The sequence below is a fragment of the Rhyacophila brunnea genome, unplaced genomic scaffold (assembly GCF_057557595.1).
Source record: "Rhyacophila brunnea isolate RB1 unplaced genomic scaffold, BYU_Rbru_1.0 scaffold_15, whole genome shotgun sequence".
Lineage (NCBI taxonomy): Eukaryota > Metazoa > Arthropoda > Insecta > Trichoptera > Rhyacophilidae > Rhyacophila > Rhyacophila brunnea.
Genome location: NW_028232806.1, coordinates 4,053,648 through 4,076,033, shown reverse-complemented (window position 1 = coordinate 4,076,033; position 22,386 = coordinate 4,053,648). Strand labels below are relative to the sequence as shown.

The window sequence follows — 22,386 nt, the reverse complement described above, 5'->3', positions numbered from 1 at the left end:
GTTTTTTGTAATAGTTATTATTTATTTAAACTTTGTAATACGTACTATAATCATAACAAGAATAAAGAACTGATAAATTATAATATTTATATATTTCATTATCATCATCGTCAGCACTGTGGCGAAGATTTTTAAGATACTAAATGCCAGATGCACAGTTATCATCGATAAGCTAACTGTCAATAGTTATGGTTGACTGACTGACATTATGTGCCACGGGATGGGAGCATCAGTCTGATAACATTTTAAATACCAAGAAAAATGACATTACACATTTTTTTTCTGTAGCGGCAGTGCACTGTGACAGCACATAACGTGATGATAATGTATTTGAAGCATTTACCATGAGTTGAGCAGTTCTTATCACGTGTCATTTGTCAAATTTTATGAAAGATAAAATATTAGCCCATCTTCTAATACAAACAATAATAAACACTTAATTTTTTCAGTTATTTTATTTTTCTTTTCAAAGAGTAATTTTGAGAAATTCCGGAAGAAGAGGCAAGGAAAAAATTCGTTGGTTATATAGAGATGCTCAAGGTACCGATTTATAGTTCACTAAGAAAGTTCTTGGAGGAAGTCAAGATCCACCCCAGGTTGCCCAGTTGCTAATGATAATTTATCAAATGCTCACATACTTTGGCTTATTCACTGTCTCCAATCTCTCTCGTGAACGGCCATATGTCCTTCCAACGAAGACTTGTGCGCAAAAGCCTTACTACATACCTCACAAACGTGTTTCTTTTCTCCCGTGTGAACATTCATATGAACATTGAGAGCGTACTGCCTGAGATACGCCTTCCCGCAAACGCTACAGGTAAAGTTTCTGATCCTTGTGTGAGTGAGCATGTGCATTGCGAGATCTCGCTTCTCGAAGAACTCCTTGCCGCAGGTGGAACATTTGGCGTCGCGTTTGTTCAGGTGAATTTTACGAAAGTGTACCGATCGGCTGCCCGCCGAGGTAAAGATCTTCTCGCAGTGTTTACATTTGTACTGACGCTGCACGTGACCGTGGACTTTAACCAGATGATGTTGCCGTGTGGTGTGGTTCAGGAATCTCGCATCACAATGCACGCATCTAAAAAAAATAAGTTGGTCTAATTAGTACTCATCGTTATAATATAAACATCGCAAGTGGATATGTTGTATCCAGTTCATTAGGAAGGTAGAAAGAATGTCTTGTTTCGTGGAAAACTAACGATGTCATGCTTTTGCCGTTATATAGTGGAATAATTTAATCTTGAAAATGCGCAGAGCGGTAGTGAAGGGTAGAGGTAGGATCTTAAGATTCGATATAAATAGTGCACACTAAACTTTGTCAGCATAGCATACCTAAACTATTATGCTTTTGGTTTAGTCAGGGTTTAATTGAATTTTAAAAGCTAACCAACACCATCTGCAATTTGTATTCCTAGTTCAATGAAAACAAATAATTATGATCCGATAGATTTTAGTGTCCACTATTTATAATCTTAACAGCCTACCTCTACCCCTTGCCACTGATGGATACACAGGGCACAGAGCGTACTTTATTATTATGGTTGCTATTCCCAATTGCATTCACATCAAGCATCATTCTCTCATTTGAGAGAAATTATCGATCCATCTTTTACATATAACTTACTTGATAAAATATCGCGTTGCAGAATGTTTCTTCTTCATATGATCCGTTCTGTATGACTTGGTCCTGAAGAGCATACCGGGACACTTGGGGCATTCGAACTTCTTTGGCAGGTGGATCAGGGAATGGTTGCGAAGCTGATTGCGATTGGCGAATCCTCGGCCGCAGTGCTCGCAAGTGTAGTTTGGAAAATGGCGGGGCATATGTATCTTCAAGCCCGTGTGTGTCGGGAATACTTCATCGCATATCCTGAAAGACATTTAGATAAAATAATAAGCATTTCATAACGTGAGCAATCCGTACACAACTTCTATATTCCGGACATCTTTACTCGAACAATCTCACAACTAAAGCGGACATGTTTTGCAGAATACGTCGAAAACATCTGATGAAAATCTGTAAAAGTCACCCTTAATGCAATGTACATACCATATTATGTCTTTTTAGTCTTTATATAGCTGTAGATATGTTAACCCTTAACACTCGAGTGCCGCCATATCGGCGGCATTAGAAGTTTCCCGTATTATTTGAGTGCCGCCGTAGCGGCGGCACCGCCTATAAAGTCATTTTTTGTAATATTTTCAGAAATTTTTATAATGCGATTTCAATCAAGTTAGAATGAATAATAATAGGTTATTACATTTATCTGAGAAAGAAGTCGGCAAAAGAATACTGCGTGCCTAATTTCAACATAGTATTTTTATCGGAATCTTCTCTTTTTTTATTCGTAGGTCGTCGCTTGCAAGCAATGTTTTTTTGTCACATAAATTTTATTTATTGAACGTTCCCAGACTAGAGTGAAGTGTTTGTCACGCATGATTTTGAAGTGTGTTTATATTTTTTATTGGTTCTCGCTTGCGCAGGGGCGTCTCGTATAGTTTACAGTTTTATATTTGAATACTGTTTTTGATGACAATACTTACTAGTATATTATGCCGATTCGGAACCTATATAATGTGAAATACTCTAATGAGTCAAATGAAAATTATTACGTATCGATTTATTATTTTTTGAGAAATCTTTTGATAATGTGTACCGCACTGGGAATGAGTTGTTATGAGCCCGAAACTAATTTAGGAAATTTACGAGACAGCCGCTTATATTACAAGTGTATTTGAAGGCAATTCATTTGTATCATATTTACAGTCATAATGGACGATTTACACTTTATAGCCAGTTCTCTACATACCGCTATTTCATTACGATTCTGTGATAAGCCAGGATTACATATTGGAGATTGCTTTGTGAAATACCACACAATGAAGAATTATAAATAAACTAAAAATAAGTACAGTATATTCATTATAAATTTATTTTACAGAATAAAAAAAAAAAAATTTTCTTTTACATTTTTTTCACCAATTAAATGTTTTATATTGAAATTATGCTTTGTGCGGGAAAAAGTCTCGAGTGGGTGGTATGTACCTATAAAAAAAATTTCGAGTGGAAAAGGTTAATAGAATAGAACAATAATGACATTGAAATGAATGCAGTTTGCAAATATACAGGTATAGTTCATTTTTAACTACTTTCCCCACCACATTCCATGTACCATACTCAGTATCAATCGAGTGTAAACTCCTGGGAATGTCTCAGGAGCAGATACCCAAGACTAAGGTCGCCACTCACCTCAAGTGCGGGTACTTTGACTGATTTTACTGTGACTCAATTAACAAAAAGTGCCCAAAATGACTAATTAATAAATATAATATTAGTCAAAAAACAATACTGATAGACAAAACTACGTGAAAGCTACTGATGATACATATCACTTGGCAAAAGTGATATGTATAGACTGAAATTGTTCCTGATTTTTAAAAAAATCCCTTAAGGGGCCCGTAAACAAGCCACTTTTTACGGCAATTGTGTCGCCGTTAATAGTTCCCCAAAACACGACAATAGTAGTCTACATTGCGGAAACTTCACATCTATTGTATATTATGCTCTCTGGCAACATGGTTGGTCGATATATGTAATATCGATCGCAATCGAAAATAAGGCAATAATTGCTAGATAAATCTATTTCATTCTCGCTCTGCTTCATGTATGGGTCTCTGTTTGACGTAACCCCTAGCAACAATAAAAACATTGTATGTAGTGACAGCCGATTCAACAATACATTATTATAATTTTTCGCTGTGTCGTTATTAATATTATTATGGTGTTATTACTAATCGTCAATTCACACTACGTACAATGAATAAATGAACAAACCACAGGGTATTGAAGCTTATTAACGAGGTTTATTTACATCTTGAACTATGGAATGTGGAAGCCAAACTATATAATGATCAATATATGAAAAGGCAAATTATCAAAACTGCACAAACGTCTGGATCTGGAACAATGTGAGGAATCGAAGAGTTGAACACCCTGAATAAATATCGAAAGTGACCAGCAGTATAATAGTAATCAGTGTTGCTTTCTTCATAACTGTATCTACTTTCTTTTTCTTCGCGATAATTGTATACCTACTAAAGTAATTTTTGTCATTCTTGTAAAGTTTTAAATAAATAATTATCAATAACTAATTTCTGGTTTATATTACTTATTGTTTCACGTTTGTTTAAGTAGGACCCGATTCAAATCCTTATTTTATTTTAGATTTGTTTATGTGATTATTTAGGACGAGATATGGTGCAGAAAATTCATTGCCGGCCGTTGTTGTCACGTGTACGCATAAAATACATCAGCCTCATTTGCCCGATACTGATGACGGGTCATACATTACCCAGCAACTGGGCAATAGTTGCATTTGACAATTGTATCGGCAATCTGCAATTTTTGATGCTCGTTTACGGGCCCCTTTAGGATTGGAGGCCATGAGGGATCAAGGGTTATAGTGTGAAAAATGATGTATGCTTACTTGCATTGAAGTTGATTCCTTTCTAAAACGTAGGGCAGATCGAAATATCCTATCGCCGGTTTCCGGTTTACATAAATTTTCTCATACTCCCGAGGTTCGCTTTCCATATTTGCTGCTAAATCTTCATTTTCACTGTAAATAAAAAACATGGGAAATTAAATAAAGGCTACTTCTTACGGTTACATGTAAATTGTTCGTAAAACATTTCACAGTTGGCATAATTCACCGTGAGCTTTCTATCGGAAAGAGATGACAAGTATACTATACGGATTCCAATTTTATTAAATTTTGATGGATTTAAGCTTTGTAGTATTCCATTTGAGTTGTTTTTTACGACCCGGGTTTCGCCTTTCGGCATCTTCAGGCGCTGTGTATACTCACAAAAGACAAACACACACTGACTGTGGGTATTAATACTATCGACCGAAGGTACTTGATGCAATTGGAATTCAAATTTTAATGTATTTAAGTTTTTACTATTCCATTTGAGTCGTTATTTGCGACCCGGATTTCGCCTTTCGGTATCTTCAGGCACTGTGTACACTCACCAAAAGGCAAATAAACACTGACAACGAATACTATTAACTCTAACTTATATAACGTCAAGGGGCACAATAAAAAATATAACAAACAAATTATGAATAGTAGTGTTTGTAAAAAAAAACTCTATCTTATTAATAATAACACACTCGTATAATAAATCGTCATAGATCATTAGTAAATGGAATAGTACAAATATTATGAATACTACTCAAATGGAATAGTACAAAACTTAAATCCATTAGAAACCAACAGGTCCTCTGTGAGACTAGAATTACATGGAATACACAACTTACTTTGGCGTCTCGTCAAATATGTTTTTTCGTTTGCCTTTACTCGACGAATGCGCTCCTTTTGTAGTCTTATTAGAGCCAATTGACATACTTAATGGGTTCAATATTTTGGCTTTTCTGCAATAAAACAGATAACGTTAATTGGTCATCAAATAGAGAATGGTTAAATAATGAGTTATTCATAGTGACCCCCCCCCCCAAAAGTGTCATCATTTAGGAAAATCTACTCTAGGACCCTAAGGAGGCCGGAATCGTTACTGGGCAGACTCATAGAAATATGAGCAGGGTTGATTACGAGACATTAATTTCTAGCACTTCACGGTCCCACATGCGCCACGTAGGTCAAAATAGAGTTTTATGGTATTTTCAGAGCATAACCCTGGGCATTCCTCAAACGTTGTAGATAATCTATTTATATAATTTTGAAGCCTTATTATCCTTTATATTTATTTTAAACATTTGATTACTGCATAAAGAATTTTATAATTCATAAAATAGTATTCTTTTAAACCTCTCGATCTAATGTTTTAGAATAAAGTCATATTTCAGTACACCCATGTGCAGTGGTGTTAAGATTTTTTAGATGTATTAATTCTTAAACGCATTTACAAAACCATTAGTAAAATTAATGTTAACATTATATTTATAATTTCTGTGATCCCAAATATGACAAGAATTAGGCATCTTATTCTTCAAAAAATGGGCACGATTAACACATTTGAAGATAATTCTAAAGATACTGATTATAAGCTATGTTTTTGACCATTCAAATGTGATAAAACATCTTACGAATAATGATTGTTTTATAATAATTCTTGACCTAAAAATAAGGTAGTATTTTTTTGAAATACGCCATTTCTATTGGAATTTCCCAGTGGTTAAGCTACAATATACGGCCATAGCCATAAATTGACAAACGATAAATGAAGTAGGGAGTAAGATCATGTTAACGCGAGTCTTTGAACATGTACCTAACCGGAAAAAAAAATCGTTTTCTTCGGTTAGGTACATGTTCAAACATTTCAAGCAATGATCTTGTAAAGAATCAAGTATACCTTCTTCTCCTGTGTCCGTTTTTGATAACGATTTTTTTATACTTGAGCGGCACTCTGATGGATGCTTGAGTTGGCAGACACGATCGTTTAATATTCATAAGTGAGAAAAATCCGCCTTCACTACCCGATTGGTCAGAGTCGGTACTTTGCACATCCTGGTCGAACATGCCAAAGCCAAAGAAGGTGCTGGATGACTTTCGCTTCATATCTGAATTGAAAACAAAATGGAATATTATCAAGTGAAGTAAATTACTGAGTCCGCTCCTGTTATGTATCCGTAACTTCTCTCTCTATGATATCTCCCCAATGACAATAAATTATTGTCTTTTGTTTAATTCATCGACACCCTAAGTTACTAATTATGTACCATTGTTAAGAATATTCAATCGGTGTGATTTCGACTATTGCAATGTACCTACTCAATATTATATTATTGATCAAGCCTGATTTATTCACCCTATCCAGCTGTGTTACAACACACATATAAACCCTTGCACATGAACTAAGGCGTCATTAATCGATGGGTGATTAACACAAAACCTATCTACAAAAAGTCGATTTTTCAGGAGAGGCAAAACAAACTTTTTTTTTGTTTCAAGAGGTTTTTTTGACAAAACTAAGAATGACAGAAAGATAAAATTTTCAACTTCTTTAAGTATAATCATTTCAGAAGATTGGGAAGAGAAATATTTGGTTATTTATTTTAAGAACAAATGAATTTATTTGATTTGCGGTTCAACAGTTGCTATTGGAAAAAAGTGCATCGTAGAACGACATTTTACAACGGTTCATAAAAAATATGGTACTGAATATCCTATTAACAGCAGTTTAAGAAAATCTAAAGTGAAAGAATTGAAAGCCACATTTGTTGCCTAACAATCTGTAAGCCCGTAACTAAATCAAGAGCTGCTACAATTGCTTCATTTAAGATTGCACATATACATGCAATGCACAACAAACCCTTTGACGAGATGGCAACATAATTAAAGAAGCAATGCTTTCATTAAGCAATACAATTATTGTGTTTTCTTTTACCTATTGTGCTGATTTTTTTCAAAAAAAAGGTCATCACCTATGTGTGGCTCGTCTAAAATTTTTAAATTCTCAATTTGTTCGAGATAGTTAGGGATAGATAGGTTGGGCATCTCTGAATTAAATGAAAATTTTCTTTTGTTATTAATGGGATAATACATTATTGTTAACATATAATAATAAATAAATAAGAATTTACCTGAGCTACCAACAATAGCACTAATTTCTTCCCGGCATTTATGTTTCACTATATTGTTTTTATAATTCTTGTCACTTGAATCAAATAAAACTTGGTTTCCTTTGACTGCTTCTATTAATAATTCTACCTTTTCTTTATTAAATTCGTCTGCCATTTTTTGGAGCGAAAGACGCGACATCCGCACGCTGCAATGCTAGAAAATAACTACTGATGCGGCGTACGACGCCAAGACGCTGGAGACCACATCAATACATTTTCATAGTAAGTATTCGGGCGCTGCACACCGTGTGACACTGTACGTGGCGTTTCAGCGGCAAAGGGTGGAGGTAGGCTGTTAAGATCCGACATAAATAGTGCACATTAAACTTTGTCAGTCATACGTATTCGTTTTTATTGAACTAAGGCTAAGGCTACAATTTACAGATGGTGATGGTTAGTTTTTAAAAATCAACTAAACCCTGCCTAAGCCAACCCATAATAGTTTTGGTAGATATACTTTGGGTGACACAACAAAATTGTGCACACTTTTTCATTCATACTTATTTGTTTTCGTTGGATTAAGAATACATATTACACATATTGCTGCTTCATAACCAAACTATAATAGATAAAAAATATTATTCTATCTATAAAATATCCAAAGTTGTGTATGATTCAATTCATTATTTTTAGATATTTTATAGATAGAATAATATTTTTTGACTATTATCTATTATGGTTTGGTTTCGCAGGGTTTAATTGAATTTTAAAAGCTAACCAACGCCATCTGTAAATTGTAGTCATAGTTCAATGAAAACAAATACGTATGACTGACACAGTTTAGTGTGCACTTTTTATGGTGGATCTTAACAGCCTACCTCCAGCCTTCGCCACTGATAGATACCTATATCGACATTAACAATTTTCCACCTATAAGTAGACCTCAAAATTATAAAACAAATATTTTAACTTAACTTACTCAGCCATTTTTTGATAGTCTTTTGCGCTTCTTCCACCTGCAGCCGGAAGATTACCGCCTCCCGAAGTCTTTTGATGCAAGGCTCGCAGATGAGATAATTCTCTGGAACCTTTGCTTCAGTATTTTCTCCTATCTGACAGAAATAGTAATATAATAAATTATATTCTATAAATAAACAATGCTATTGCATTTATTAATAACCATGTCCTTGCTTTTTTGTACAATGTGGTTGTTAGTAATTTTGAACAACACCCAGGCTTTGAGAAAATCACATAAATATTGTGTCCTCACCGGGAATCGAACCCAGAACTGTCGCCACTGTCGTTCTACTGCACATGCATACCGCCATATGTGTACCAATTATTGCGTGACAGTTCAGAAGCTTCTGAATTTTTTTGATACATGAATGCAATCTTGCAACTTGCACGATAATACATGTTTACACATGCATTTTCTTGTTGTGACAGCGATAATACATAGGTACTGTCAGCAGTAAATCCATGCATGCGTAAATGGGGTATTAGTTGAGTTCTAACAGATTGCAGAGATAATTACTCAAGTCGGTATTTGTTTACGGCGTGTTGTTTGCCATTATTTTTTTCTGTACATTAAACTAATTTAACCCCCAAAATGCTAAAAAGAAACTGTGTATTTATGGATGAACTTATATAGGATTATCCATTTTTGAACATAATATTGACAAAGAGAAATACTTACGAACAGTGAGCGAAAATAACATAGAATTTTTAAAGAAAGTTAATTGTGCCGCAGATGCCCGCATGTGCTTTTGTTTTTTTGGTACAAGTCTGTTATGTGGAATACAGCGGCAAACACATTTTGAAAATAGCCGATATACTGGATTACTTGTTAAGTTAACCTAACAAAACCTAACCCAAACTAACAAATAATCCAGTATATCGGGTATTTTCAAAATGTGTTTGCCGCTGTATTCCACATAACCGACTTGTATGGTTTTTTTTTTAACAAAAACAGTTTAGGTAATTGTGCCGCAGAGGCGCGTGAGTTTTTATAATTTTATTTTTAAGAAAACAGTTTATTCCATGTACTTAGACAATTATATTAAATACCTACCTTTTTCTGTCGGCGCAGATGCTTTTCGATCTAATAATTGTTAATTTAAAATTTGAAATTTTCATACATTTTGATGCATCATTATCACAAACTACGATTATATTAGGTTGGGGTAGGTTAGGTTTGGTCTAAAAAGAAAGTTATAAAATCTCATGCAGGCATCTGCGGCATAGGTATGTACCCAAATTATTACTACATAATTATTGTTGTTTCTTGTTTCACTATAACTTAGCCTTTTTGAATCATAAGTGCCGTGACCATTTATCACATTTTTTTGGCGGAAACAGTTTATCCCATGTTGACAATTATATTAAATACCTATTTCTGTCAGCGGAGATGCTTTTTGATTGAATAATTGTTAATTTAAAGTTTGATATTTTCATACATTTCGATGTGTCATTATTACACACTAAGGAAGGTTAGATTACGTTGGGTTTGGTCTAAACACAAAGTTATAAAAGGTCATGCGGTCATCTGCGGCACCATTATCCTTTTCTCTTTCAAAAATCACACAGAAGGCGCAAACTCTTGAAAAATATTATGGTAAGTCAACTTATACCATATGAAATAATGATAGCTAGCTCACCTGAATGGCAAAACAATAATCCATCATTCTCGAGTAGATTTCTTTACTGCTCTGATAATCGTTCTTTTTAAACATGTCTTTTAGACTTTGACTGTCATTATTTGCTAAACAAGTCTGACAGAACTTCGACGAATTCTCTTCGCACTCAGAATCAGCGTCGCTCGCTAATTCTGAGTGGAACATTTCCATTATTTTTCTATGGAAATAGCGTCTACAATTTGGCAGCTTAGTAGGTATAATAATAATACTATCGTCAATGTTTTTTCTGTATATTCATTTTGTTTGTTGACAATGACAACCAATAATATTGACTTCGACGTTGAATGTTGACTTCACACTCTTGACAGCGGTGTAGCCATCTTTTCAAAGTGGAATTATAGAACAGAGCCTCCAAAATTATAGTATTTGGGGAATAAATATAGTACGCGTTGTTGAAAATGTAGGTTTTTTGTTTCTCAGAAAAAAAAATAACCGAGAAATTGAGAAACTCGGAGATCACTTTTTTTGGTACCTCTTCCGACCAAAAATGCTTACCGAAGAATTCAAGAAATTTCATTTCAAACCAAAGTCAAGGGATTTTTTTATGTTTTTCGAGAATTTTTTATTCCAAGTTCTCCAAGTCTTCTTATATTGCGAAATTATAGTACTTTGCACCAATTTATCGAACGGAAATATCAAAATTTTTGTACTTTTTAGATATTTTTTCTAATATTCAAAATTATAGTATTTTGGGCGTACTATATCTGTTTTATATTGTACATAGTACAAGTACGCGGACCAAAATTATAGTACAAATACTATAATTATAGTACGGTTGGCAACACTGCTTGACACTGACGGTAGTACCAGTGTTGTCAGATAACATTTGACTGTAAATCAGTTCTACTTGATCAATACTATAATTCTACACCAAAATTTATTATATTCTCGAAACATTCAACACGAAAAAATGACCGTGTAGACAAAATAGGTTTTTCAGAAATACTATAGTTTATACACCTTTTTATTTATCAGTCTTAAATTTGCTTAAAAAAAAGATAGTAACACTAAACCACAATGCCTGACGTCTTGCTGTCAAATTGTCAAGAAAAACTTTGTTGTACTACACTTCCTTTGAATTAAATATTTTAATAAAATGCCTAGAAAGCACTATCCCTTCACCAAAAAAAAAAGTCACCGTAATCAATATACTGACGAAAAAGCAACCAAAGATTATAAAGATCGGTGGGTATACCTAATGTCTTATTCTTAAAATATTTTATCTTACACATTCAATGTCTATTGGGTATAGTATCTTATCTATGATAGTTAGGTATTCATTTCGTTCATGGACAAATGTCATACATTTGAAACAATTATATTAAATATATACAATTGCCAGTGAACAGACATAATCCACCAGTTTGTGAAGGCTTCACTTTGCTCCCGAGTTCTTCGCTGCAACGTTCATCCGCTGAACTAGATTGATTCGTCGAATTAGCGGGTTTTAGATTTTTTTTTTCAAATTAAATTTCAACAAACTAACCAACTGCGAGATTCTTCTGGCATTGCGGTCATGATAAAATAACGGGATTGGTGTTGTTGTCATTTAAAAGTAACTCTACCAACACCTAAATGAGTCGCCTGCACTGTCAAAAGAATCTGACACCATTCTATAGTTCCACCAGTATAAGTTGTCTGTTGATTGAGGGCGCCACATGCAGTGACGTCTCTAGACAAAATGCTGCCCCTAGACAGCGCCAAAATGTCATTCCATTTTTTTTATTATCCTTTCATGACTCCAATGTCTAAGAAATGTGTTGTATGGATACATTACTAAAAATATGTATTATATACCACTAAATCTAATTTAAATCTCTACTTCAATAGACAATATTGCGAATCCACAGTTTCAAATAAATTTAAAAATACATCTGACAACTTTCAAAACTCGTGAGTGACTGGCAAAAATACTTGGATAAATTTATTAGGTAAATCTGCACATGTTATTGCTGATCATCAAGGACGTGACGTCCACGGACAACAGAAGTAAACCAGACATTGCAAAATTACATTCCTGTTAAACCTTTTATGTTAATTGAGGCGTCTAATTACAAAAAGCGACAAGTCGTATTTACATTGTATTCTAAGTAAAAATTAGAACCAAATGGCAACTTGTTTCAGCCGATAAATATAGGCAAAATCAAATTGGACGTAGCGCTACTTGAACCTCACTTTTTAATTTATCCTGCATAAGGCACATATTTCCGTGGCACTGTCATGAGTTTACCGGATACTACAGCATGGGAGACGCCATTTCCAATATTGAACGTTCCATTATTGGCTAACTTAAACACGCGCGAAATCAACAAAGCTTTAAATAATATGAAACACGGACTTGGCGCTTTTTGTAATAAATCGAGACTTAAAATATTTTTTTTCGTAGGGTTTTGTCGCGTTTTGGAATTTATAGATCAATACATATTGTGTAAAATTATACAAAGAATACGTGCGTATTTTTATCGCGATTATGACCAAATGTGTACTTATCGCTTTTTGGAATTAGACGCCTCAATTAATACATTTTGTTTCTAACCAGTGAGCTGAATTTTTTAATGGAAAGATATTTCCGTTATTACTATGTTTAAGTTCCTATTTCTATACATATATAATTAATGATTCTTCTCGTTTTGCCGGCCTTCGAGTAACTGCTGCCCCCAAGCGACGCTCAACCTGCCTACCCCTACGGGACGTCACTCTCGAACAAACACTCTCAATTTTATTTTTAGTATAAATTTATTTACCACAGATATATTAATGTTTTTGTAGGAGTTCTCTTTTTATTAATTTTAAGTATATTTTTTTCAGAATAAAATCTGATGACGAAAATGAGCTCTCGATTACCGAACCAGAATATCTTGAGGTAATCATTAAAACTTGTTTATTACAGTACAAATCAAAAAAAAAACGGTGTGTGTACTTATGTATGCGCGTTAGAAGTTATACTTCTTTAGCGTAACAAAACAAAAACAAAACTTGTGATAAACTAGATTCTTTGACTAGCTCTTAATTATCTTGTTAAATTACACACTCAAGAAAAGGGACCGCCTTGTCAGATGTCCATAATCTTTTCTGGAAAAAGTACTTACCCATTTTTCTGTTAAATATTGTATGGAGTATGCTGTCAATGGTTATAGCACATGGTTCAATCCATGATCGCCATATTTTTTTTTAGATGCCGAATGAAAATTTCATTGAAATCAAGAAAGAAGAAGAATCAAACGATGTCCTAGACATTGAATATCAACCTTGGGTTTGTCAGATTTGTTTGAAAAACACCGAACCTGACAAATTGAAGAAAATAACACAGTCATATTACTTCAAAGGGGAAATCGAAATATATTCTGAATTGATTGAATATTGCTTCACCTTGCAGGTGCGTTACTATACTTAATTTATTCAGTTATTCAGTTAAATTATTTCATCGAAATATAACTAAGTTAGGAAGGTAAAGTGAAGTTAAAGTTTTTCCAATCACCTCTGTGGACGTTGAGAGGTCGTTTTCTGCATATAAACAAAATACTGACAGATACCTATGCGGAAAAATTTAAATGCCAGAGCATAATATTGAAAAAAATATTGTAATTTTTTTTCGGGCAAAAAACAGAAAATTGTATTTAGGAATATGAGATACCCGGGGTTCCAGCGGCTAGCTCTTGTGTCCATCGAACCCCGGATTCACAAAAAAAAAAAAAAATTAAACGGTTGGAGTATAAATAAAACTCGGTCTTTCGTGTTCGTGACGTGGTCTTATATTTTCTTATGATTTTTAGTTTCACAAATTTATATCTGGGTTTTTACGATTATAGTCGCAGGTCCTATCCTATTGGAAAAGGGACGCTTACTAACTTTTTTTTCTCTTTTTAAATTCCTCAGACCCACGCCAACTAGTAAAAGGGACTAGTGATTGGCCAAATCTGATCGCATGATCTTTGATTCGGCGAATCACGAGCCTGACCCTGGCGCCGGCGCGCGAGGATTTTACGCACAATGCGCGGCAAAATTTATTATATTTGAATACTTATATTTAGTCTTAAAATTATCTCTTTCATCCATCATCATTTATACTTTTTAAATCAAATTAAATTTATCTTAATTACACCTCCGCCCAGTATATGATTTTCACACACCGGACGAAGGCCTTTACTTATGAATAAAAAAAATACTTACGTGGTTGAGCAAGGAAACAGATTAGATGTTTTACGAAGCCGTTTCTAGAGGTCAGGGTTACGCTTCGACTTGATAGCTACTAAATGATTATTTTACACCGGGAGAAGCCCGCCTGTAACAGGGGTGTATCAAATAGTTAAGTGTGTAGTTTTTGTTTTTAAAGTTATGTTTGGTTTACATTGCATTTATTATTCAACTATTTGTACTTGTGAAAAAACTATTTTGAAAATCGTAATTCATTAACTTTATATTCATTGTTCATATTATGTTGAAAAAATATTAACTAGTTATTCAATTTTTTGTCAGTAATATTGGGTAAAGTGGGTATTTACATTTATTTCCCACAAAAAATGACAATTTTTAACCTCATATTTCTTCGGTTTTAGTGTATATCTTATTGATTTTAAGTGCATACGTGCATGCATATAATCATGTTTTTTGTTGCATATAAATCCGCTCCCTAGTGATAAAATTTCCAAGTTACAATTGAGTGTAGCGGGAGTGAGTTTTTAATGGGAAACTCGTAAGGATTGAGAAGCAATAAGTGTTTAAAATGTTGTCGTTATATATTATAGTCAGCTTAATTTTTTAGATTGGTCAAAACAACGAGCCGGCGTCGAGAGACAATTATCTCATCTGCGATTTATGCGTCAGAAAACTTCGAGAAGTGGTGAAATTTAGACGGCAAATAGAAATTTCCCAGGAAAATTTACAGAATAACCAGAGTGAGTATCGATTATTATTTAATACTTATTTTTTTTTAACTTTTCATTTAAAATTAAAACAGAATTTGAGTGAAACACAAAAAATCACAGATTTCAGGATACCGTTTTTCACTTTTTAAACACTTGAATCAAAATAATGTGATTCTTTCGAAAGATAGATATATTTCGGTGAATATTATTTGTTTATTTATCCAAACTTCAGAGTTTTTTTTATAATGGCAAATAAAATATATTAAAAGTTTTCATCGAAATATCAAAAATATAAAAGCAAGAATCATCTGTTTTTTTACCTTCTTCTTATCGTGGCATTCCCTAATGGAGGTCGGCCACCATCACGGTGTTTTTCGCTTAATTACGTTACCGTATTCAACCATATCAAGTAGACCTCCATAGAATGAGGGTTGAATAGATGTTAGCTACTTGCTCAACCTATTAGGTCTGTGCTATGGGTCCAAACACACATTGAAAAAACAACCAGACCCGAGATTCTAGCTCGGCCATCATGAGTTTTTCGTGATAATATTTAACTATTGCTCTTTTCGTGTTTTGATTGACTTCGAAATTAGATTCTATTATTGTAATATTCTGAGACTGTTTACTCTTGCGGATCAATTCGAAAGACTCCTACCATTTTCATCAGTGTTGCTTGACAAAGCATAGACGTTGGACGTCAATTCTCATGCAGTTTTTTCACACAATTGTAATATTACAAAATAATACAAGATACAAGATGTACAAAAATAATACAAGATAAAAAGAACTTTTTATATACCACATTTTTAAATTTTCTGTTGAATCATATAAACTTGACAATTCTATGTATTAATAATTTAGGACAAATGTAATAAGCAATTGTCAACAAATCATTTTTTTGCTATTTTACAACAAACAAATAAAGAATACTGAAATGTCATTTTGATTTCCATAGTTAACACACGTATATATTAATAATTTAGTTGTTAGGACCACCCCTTAGCAACCAATAATAGTGGATTGGATTACGGATTTCTTCCGAAATAACTTTTCATACAAAACAGAATTAACTGAAAATGAATTCAATTCTACTTAAAGATGGCTAAAAGTATTAAAAGAATGCATTGGCATTGTATTCTGTTATATTCTAAAAGTTTCAAATGTCTAGCTAGTCGGGAAGTTAGTTAAAAATCGATTGCAAGATTTGTACTGGATAAACAACGCTAACAGAGCTAAGAAAAACGTGGTAAAATAGCATTTACTTTATATTCAGTAAACAAAGAATTGAGATTTAAGAAACCATAATATTAAGTATATTATTGTTCATTTCGACACCTCTCACTTATAAGTCCGTAACTGCAAAATGGTACTTTTCAGTACTATGATTTTAACGTTAATTTTTGATGCTGGAATTGTAATTTTTAACTTGATACAGTAGAACTTGGTTATTACGAGAAAGATGGGCCCGACTGAATTTGCTCGTTATAAGCATTACTCGTTATATCAGAGAATAGGTATTTTTAAATGAGCACAACGTAACACAAAAAGTCATAATTCAAACAAAAATACACAATTAGAATTTTTCTCCCAAACAAGCATGGAATTCATAAACTACAAAAGAAGTTGTTTATTGTAATGAACGCTGGTAGGTACGAGGGTGGGTCAATAAGTCCTTAGAAAAGCCGACAGGTGGCGCGACAAGTACTGTAAGCGGTTTGTTTTCATGCAGCGGCACTACCGATTCAGTATGCTACGAAGTTTCAATCAGATTGGTCGGGTTGTTGTTATTTATTTTCGTACATTTAAAAAAAAATTTGCTTGTTTACAAAAATGGAGAAAATTGAGTTTAGAGCTGTTATTAAACATTTTAATATAAAAGGGTTAACAGCAAAGGAAATAAAAAATGAGTTGGATTTAGTTCACGGCATATCTGCTCCTTCACTTGCAACTATTTATAACTGGTTAAATGAATTTAAACGTGGTCGTACATCAACAAAGGATGAACCACGCTCAGGACGTCCTGTAGAGGTGACTACACCAGAAATGATCAATAAAATCCACGATATAGTGTTAAGTGACCGAAGATTAAAGTTGAGTGAGATAATTGAGGTTACAGGGATCTCAAAAGGTAGCGTCATTTCTATTTTACATGACAAATTGGGCATGAAAAAAGTTTCTGCAAGATGGGTGCCGCGTTTGCTCACAGTCGACAATAAACGCAATAGGGTGGTGGCCTCTAAAGCCCTGTTGTCGCTCATGCAACGCAATCCGGATGAATTTTTTCGTCGCTTTGTGACTGTAGATGAAACATGGATACACCACTATACTCCCGAGACGAAAGAACAGTCAAAGCAGTGGATTGCGAAAGGCGAACCATGTCCAAAGAAGGCGAAAACCGTAAAATCAACTGGTAAGGTTATGGCTACTGTATTTTGTGATGCACGTGGAATTATTTTCGTTGACTATTTGGAAAAAGGAAAAACAATAACAGGGGATTATTATGCATTTTTATTGGACCAGCTAAAAAACGAAATTGAAGAAAAACGGCCTCATTTAAACAGGAAAAAAATCCTCTTTCATCAGGACAATGCCCGTGTTCACACATGTTTACGATCAATGGCTAAAATTGAAGAATTGAAGTTCGAATTGGTCGACCACCCACCGTATTCGCCAGATTTAGCCCCCAGTGACTTTTTCCTTTTCCCAAACTTAAAAAAATGGCTAAGTGGACAACGTTTTTTTTCAAATGAAGAAGTCATTGATCGGACAAATGCTTATTTTGAGGACCTTCCGAAAACTTATTTTTCTGACGGTTTAAAAAAAATTGAGAAACGTCTAACCAAGTGTATTGAGCTCCAAGGAGATTATGTTGAGAAATAAAAAAAAAATACAAAAATAAAAACTGTTTTAATGCTTTTTTCTAAGGAATTATTGACCCACCCTCGTAGCTACTGACTTCAGCTTAGATTTTTTACATGAAATTTCAACCATATGTTTTATATATATTTTTCAATGATGTCGGCGAAAACACCAATTAGGTACTAAGGCACTTAACTAGTGTCATAAACGTAATCCGATCCCGGCGGCATCGGTCTACGGTCGGATTTTATTGCTTAGGGTCGAAAATGTTTTTAAATGATTGACACATTAACAGTTTTAAGAATATTTTTGCTCGGTATATCCGATAGGTAGCTGTTTAATGTCTAGTTAGAATGTTTCCTCATTACATCCGAGATCTCGCTATGTCCGTGACCGTGATAATAACCGAGTTCGACTGTATTATATTGATTGAATTTTTACTTTTTTTCGATTATTTTGTATTATCTTTTAAATTATTTATTAAAGGGAAATCAAGTCAATATATCCAAAAACGTACTTACGGCCTTTTACATAGGAGGTGTCGATTTGACCGCCATACGTCTTGGTCGCCAGTGTATTACAAATCATTTCGCCATATTAAAAAAACATTTTTTGTTTTGATGTCTATCGCAAAAAATTTACCTAAAAGTATGTACTTATTTTGTAATTTGAAATTCGTTGTTTATAAAAAATTTAGATTTGTAAATTTTGAATTAACAAGGTATATGTATCTGCTTTATAACAGTTAAGAGAGAGCAGAAACTATGGGAGTCGTCACATTCCTCTGAAGCAAATTTGAATGTCGATCATCGCAGTGATGTAGAAAGAAACGAAATTATACCGATAGAATTTGATGATGAAGTCTTACTGTCAGATCAATCAACAGTCACGGAACCACCAGCCAAACCAACAGATACGCTGAAGGGAAGCAAACCAAAAGCAATGCAATACAAGTTAGTATTTTTATGATTTTTTTAAGATATATTAGGTATAATTATAGTACGGTTGGCATCACTGGTAAGTATACATGCGTGCTATTAGACAAAAACCGGGACTTAAATTAAAGCCTATTCTCACCAGTAGCGAAGGGTGGAGGTAGGCTGTTAATATTCGCAATAAATAGAGTACATTAAACTTTGTCAGTCAGACGTATTTGTTTTTATTGAACTAAGACTACAATTATTTACAGATGGTGTTGATTAGTTTTTAAAAATCAATTAAACCCTGCCTAAACCAAACCATAATAGTTTTGGTATATTTTGGGCGAGACGACAAAATTTTGAACACTTTTTCCTACATACTTATTTTTTTTCGTTGGATTAAGAATACATACAACACATCGTCACTGTTCTGGCAGAAGACACTAATTCGAAAAAATTACATATTGAGTTAGTTATACCAAAATATTCCTTATTTCAGACTTTACCGTCTGGAAACCTTCTTAATAAATAAACAGTCTTTATTTTAAAGTTATCCTTTTTACGATTACTTAATAAACTCACATGATAGACCATTTCAAACATTTTAACAACTTCAAAGTCAAATTACTCAAAACTAGTATTCTCCAGTTAGTGTGTTCTGCCAGAACAGAGACGACATATTGTTGGTTCAATTTTTGAAATTCATTAAACCCTGCCTAAACCAAACTATAATAGATAAAAAATAGTATTCTATCTATTAAATATTCAAAGTTATGTAGGATTTAATTGCATAATTTAGATATTTTATAGATAGATGAATATTTTTTGACTATTATCTATTATGGCTTGGTTTTCGCAGGGTTTAATTGAATTTTAAAAACTAACCAACATCATCTGACAATTGTAATTGTATTTCAATGAAAAAAAAATACGTATGACTGACAAAGTTTAGTGTGCACTATTTATGGCGGATCTTAACATCTCACCTCCGCCCTTCGCCACTGATGCTCACATATGCCTCAAAAACATGGAAATCACCATCGGCCGGCTCTAGGAAACGTTTCCACTCCCCTCTTTCTGCCGCAAGCTCTTCACAATGATGCTGTCTTTTTCTATACAGTCAAATTACTGCAGTGTAAATCTCTCGACCCTCCTTTTGGTTGGGTGTCTTTCATCTTGTGACATGGCCTGCCGAATGCGATCATCGTACTATATGTATAGTTCGTGGTCGTATCTTGAAGACGCTTCTCAGTATCTTCCTTTCAATGATGTCCAGTATCCACTCATACATTTTCAAGGCCCAGCATTTCGGCCAAAATGGGCCTGATGAGGGTTTTGCATAGCTTTATTTTAGTTATTCATGAGAGGAGCCTTGATCTGAAGTGTCTCTTTAAATCATAGTAGGATTTGTTTGCCAGAGTAATTCTTCTACTAACATCTTGGCTGACATCTTTTTGAGGGGTAATGCGTGATCCCAGATATCTAAAATTGTAAAGCTAAGCTTGTCCTAACATATACCTCAGAAACATCTTTGTTTTGTGTGTGCAATGTTTTCCAAAATTCCAATTCAAATTCCAGTGGAACCTAGATTTTACGTCCTCAGAATTAACATTTTTCCACTATCTACATATTATAGTTTCTACCATAGAGGTATTAAATAAAAAGAGGGGCAAGAAATCGGCTTTCTCATACAACTGAATGAAGCAGGCCAACAATAGCCGAAAACTTCCGAGAAATAGCGAAGCGATAAAAAAAAATCAGGGCATCACGGAGGATTTACTTCGATGATTATAACGTACCTATATAATATAATGTTAACGTGAAAATTTTGCCGCAATTTAATTACCAGTACGTCTCACTACACTTTTTCACCATACCAGCCTGCTTCACCATACTTTCATATAACCTGCCGCCCCTAGGTTTCTACAGTTTCGTTTTATTTTAATAAATTTAATTCCCAATTTTACATTTTTATTTCCCGCAATTTACGTCTGAAATACTCAAAATTCAATTTAAATTACGTATTGAAATTAATAAAACGATTTATTTTGATACATTCAATACTTGGCAATCAATCATTGAAATGAATTTCAGACACATGTGCGCGTTTCTATTTATGGACATGTCTGCAGTGCCCAAGACCAAGGTTACACAACACGTTGTATAAGTTTTTTGTTTATACCCGTTCAAATAGTTCTCACCAAAGTAAAACATTGTGATGGTAACACATCTGTGTGCGCACTTTGACATAAAATTGCACCATTAAAATTTGAAGCAGCATATTGACATCAAATTTTGTGTGAAAATCGTACGGAAAAACCGCTATTGAAACATTTAAACTGTTGAAAGTGGCAAATGGTGAAGTTACTATACTATGAGGAGGTCGAGTGTGTTTGAATGGCATAAAAGATTCTAAAATGGGCAAGAAGATATTGTGATGTATGGACCCCAGAATTAGAGAGCCAAATATAACAATGACAGACCCTCATATTAATATTAAAGTGTGAGGAACGATACAGTCTGACATTTAAGTGTGAGATTGATGACTGAAGAACTGCAGATTAATCGGGAATAAGTTATGTGTCAAATACATTATCATCTCGTCATGTGCTTTCACAGTAAGATACCGCTATGAGAAAAAGTATGTAACATCGTTTTTCTTGGTATTTAAAACGTTTACAGACTGATGCTCCCATCCCGTAGCACATTTTAAATATTGTCAACAATGAGGTCACCTCACGCGTACCGCGCTACATTGGCAACCACATGATTCAATTAATATTTTTTATTATGTTCTGCATAGGTTGGTTCTGTGTAGGCATTTACACATTTTCGACTCACGTCAAAACTATGCAATGAGTTCATAAATAGTCAGTCATCTTTGTATCTGGTTTAAGTGATTATGATCTATGTAGAATAGATGCTTAATACGACCCTAGACGCAACCACAGATTGCAAGAATTTGGTGAAATTCCACTGGTCGCTTGATTAATAACCCTTCTTATGTGAGTTATTCTTCTTCATTCTCATGTCTTTCATTCTTGATGATCGTTACGCTGGCTAACAAGCTTCTCAAAGCATTGTTTTCCCTTCTGAATGTGTACTCAAAGAAGTACAAATCTCTCCAATGACATTTTTGATATACAGTAGAACCTCGATTATCTGGACCTTGATTATCCAGATTATTTTCATTAAAATACAAATTGGATATAATCAATGCTTTAAAACGCGGTGACTCGGGACGTTATCTATCTAATAAATATGGTGTCGGAACGTCAACTATTTCTGATATAAAAAAACAAAATATTATGAAGATTACTAATTGTTTAATGTCAGATGGCAGCTCAGAGCGGAAAGCTATGAAAAGTGTATTTTCATGTGGTTCATACAAAGATGAAAGAAGCACGTCGGTAATACAACCGATGGATCAGAGTGTAACAGAAACATTCAAACGTTTA

General features: G+C 34.0%; 2 protein-coding genes across 2 annotated transcripts in view; one reads left to right on the top strand and one right to left on the bottom strand.

Annotated features, from left to right (window-relative positions):
- Positions 1-22,386, top strand: part of LOC147074813 (uncharacterized) — a 35,117-nt gene that overhangs the window by 9,845 nt on the left and 2,886 nt on the right. Inside the window, exons 8-12 of the mRNA XM_085943251.1 lie at positions 11,386-11,466; positions 13,090-13,144; positions 13,457-13,657; positions 15,044-15,176; positions 18,754-18,961. Coding sequence (XP_085799377.1) covers positions 11,386-11,466; positions 13,090-13,144; positions 13,457-13,657; positions 15,044-15,176; positions 18,754-18,961 — 678 coding nt within the window. The remainder of the gene's footprint in view (positions 1-11,385; positions 11,467-13,089; positions 13,145-13,456; positions 13,658-15,043; positions 15,177-18,753; positions 18,962-22,386) is intronic.
- Positions 8-10,590, bottom strand: LOC147074814 (uncharacterized). Its single transcript, XM_085942883.1, has 7 exons — positions 10,243-10,590; positions 8,565-8,697; positions 6,376-6,583; positions 5,324-5,437; positions 4,488-4,619; positions 1,625-1,870; positions 8-1,078 (listed from the first exon to the last, which is right to left on the bottom strand). The coding sequence occupies exons 1-7, from the start codon at positions 10,429-10,431 to the stop codon at positions 649-651; spliced, it is 1,452 nt and encodes a 483-aa protein (XP_085799009.1). The 5' UTR covers positions 10,432-10,590; the 3' UTR covers positions 8-648.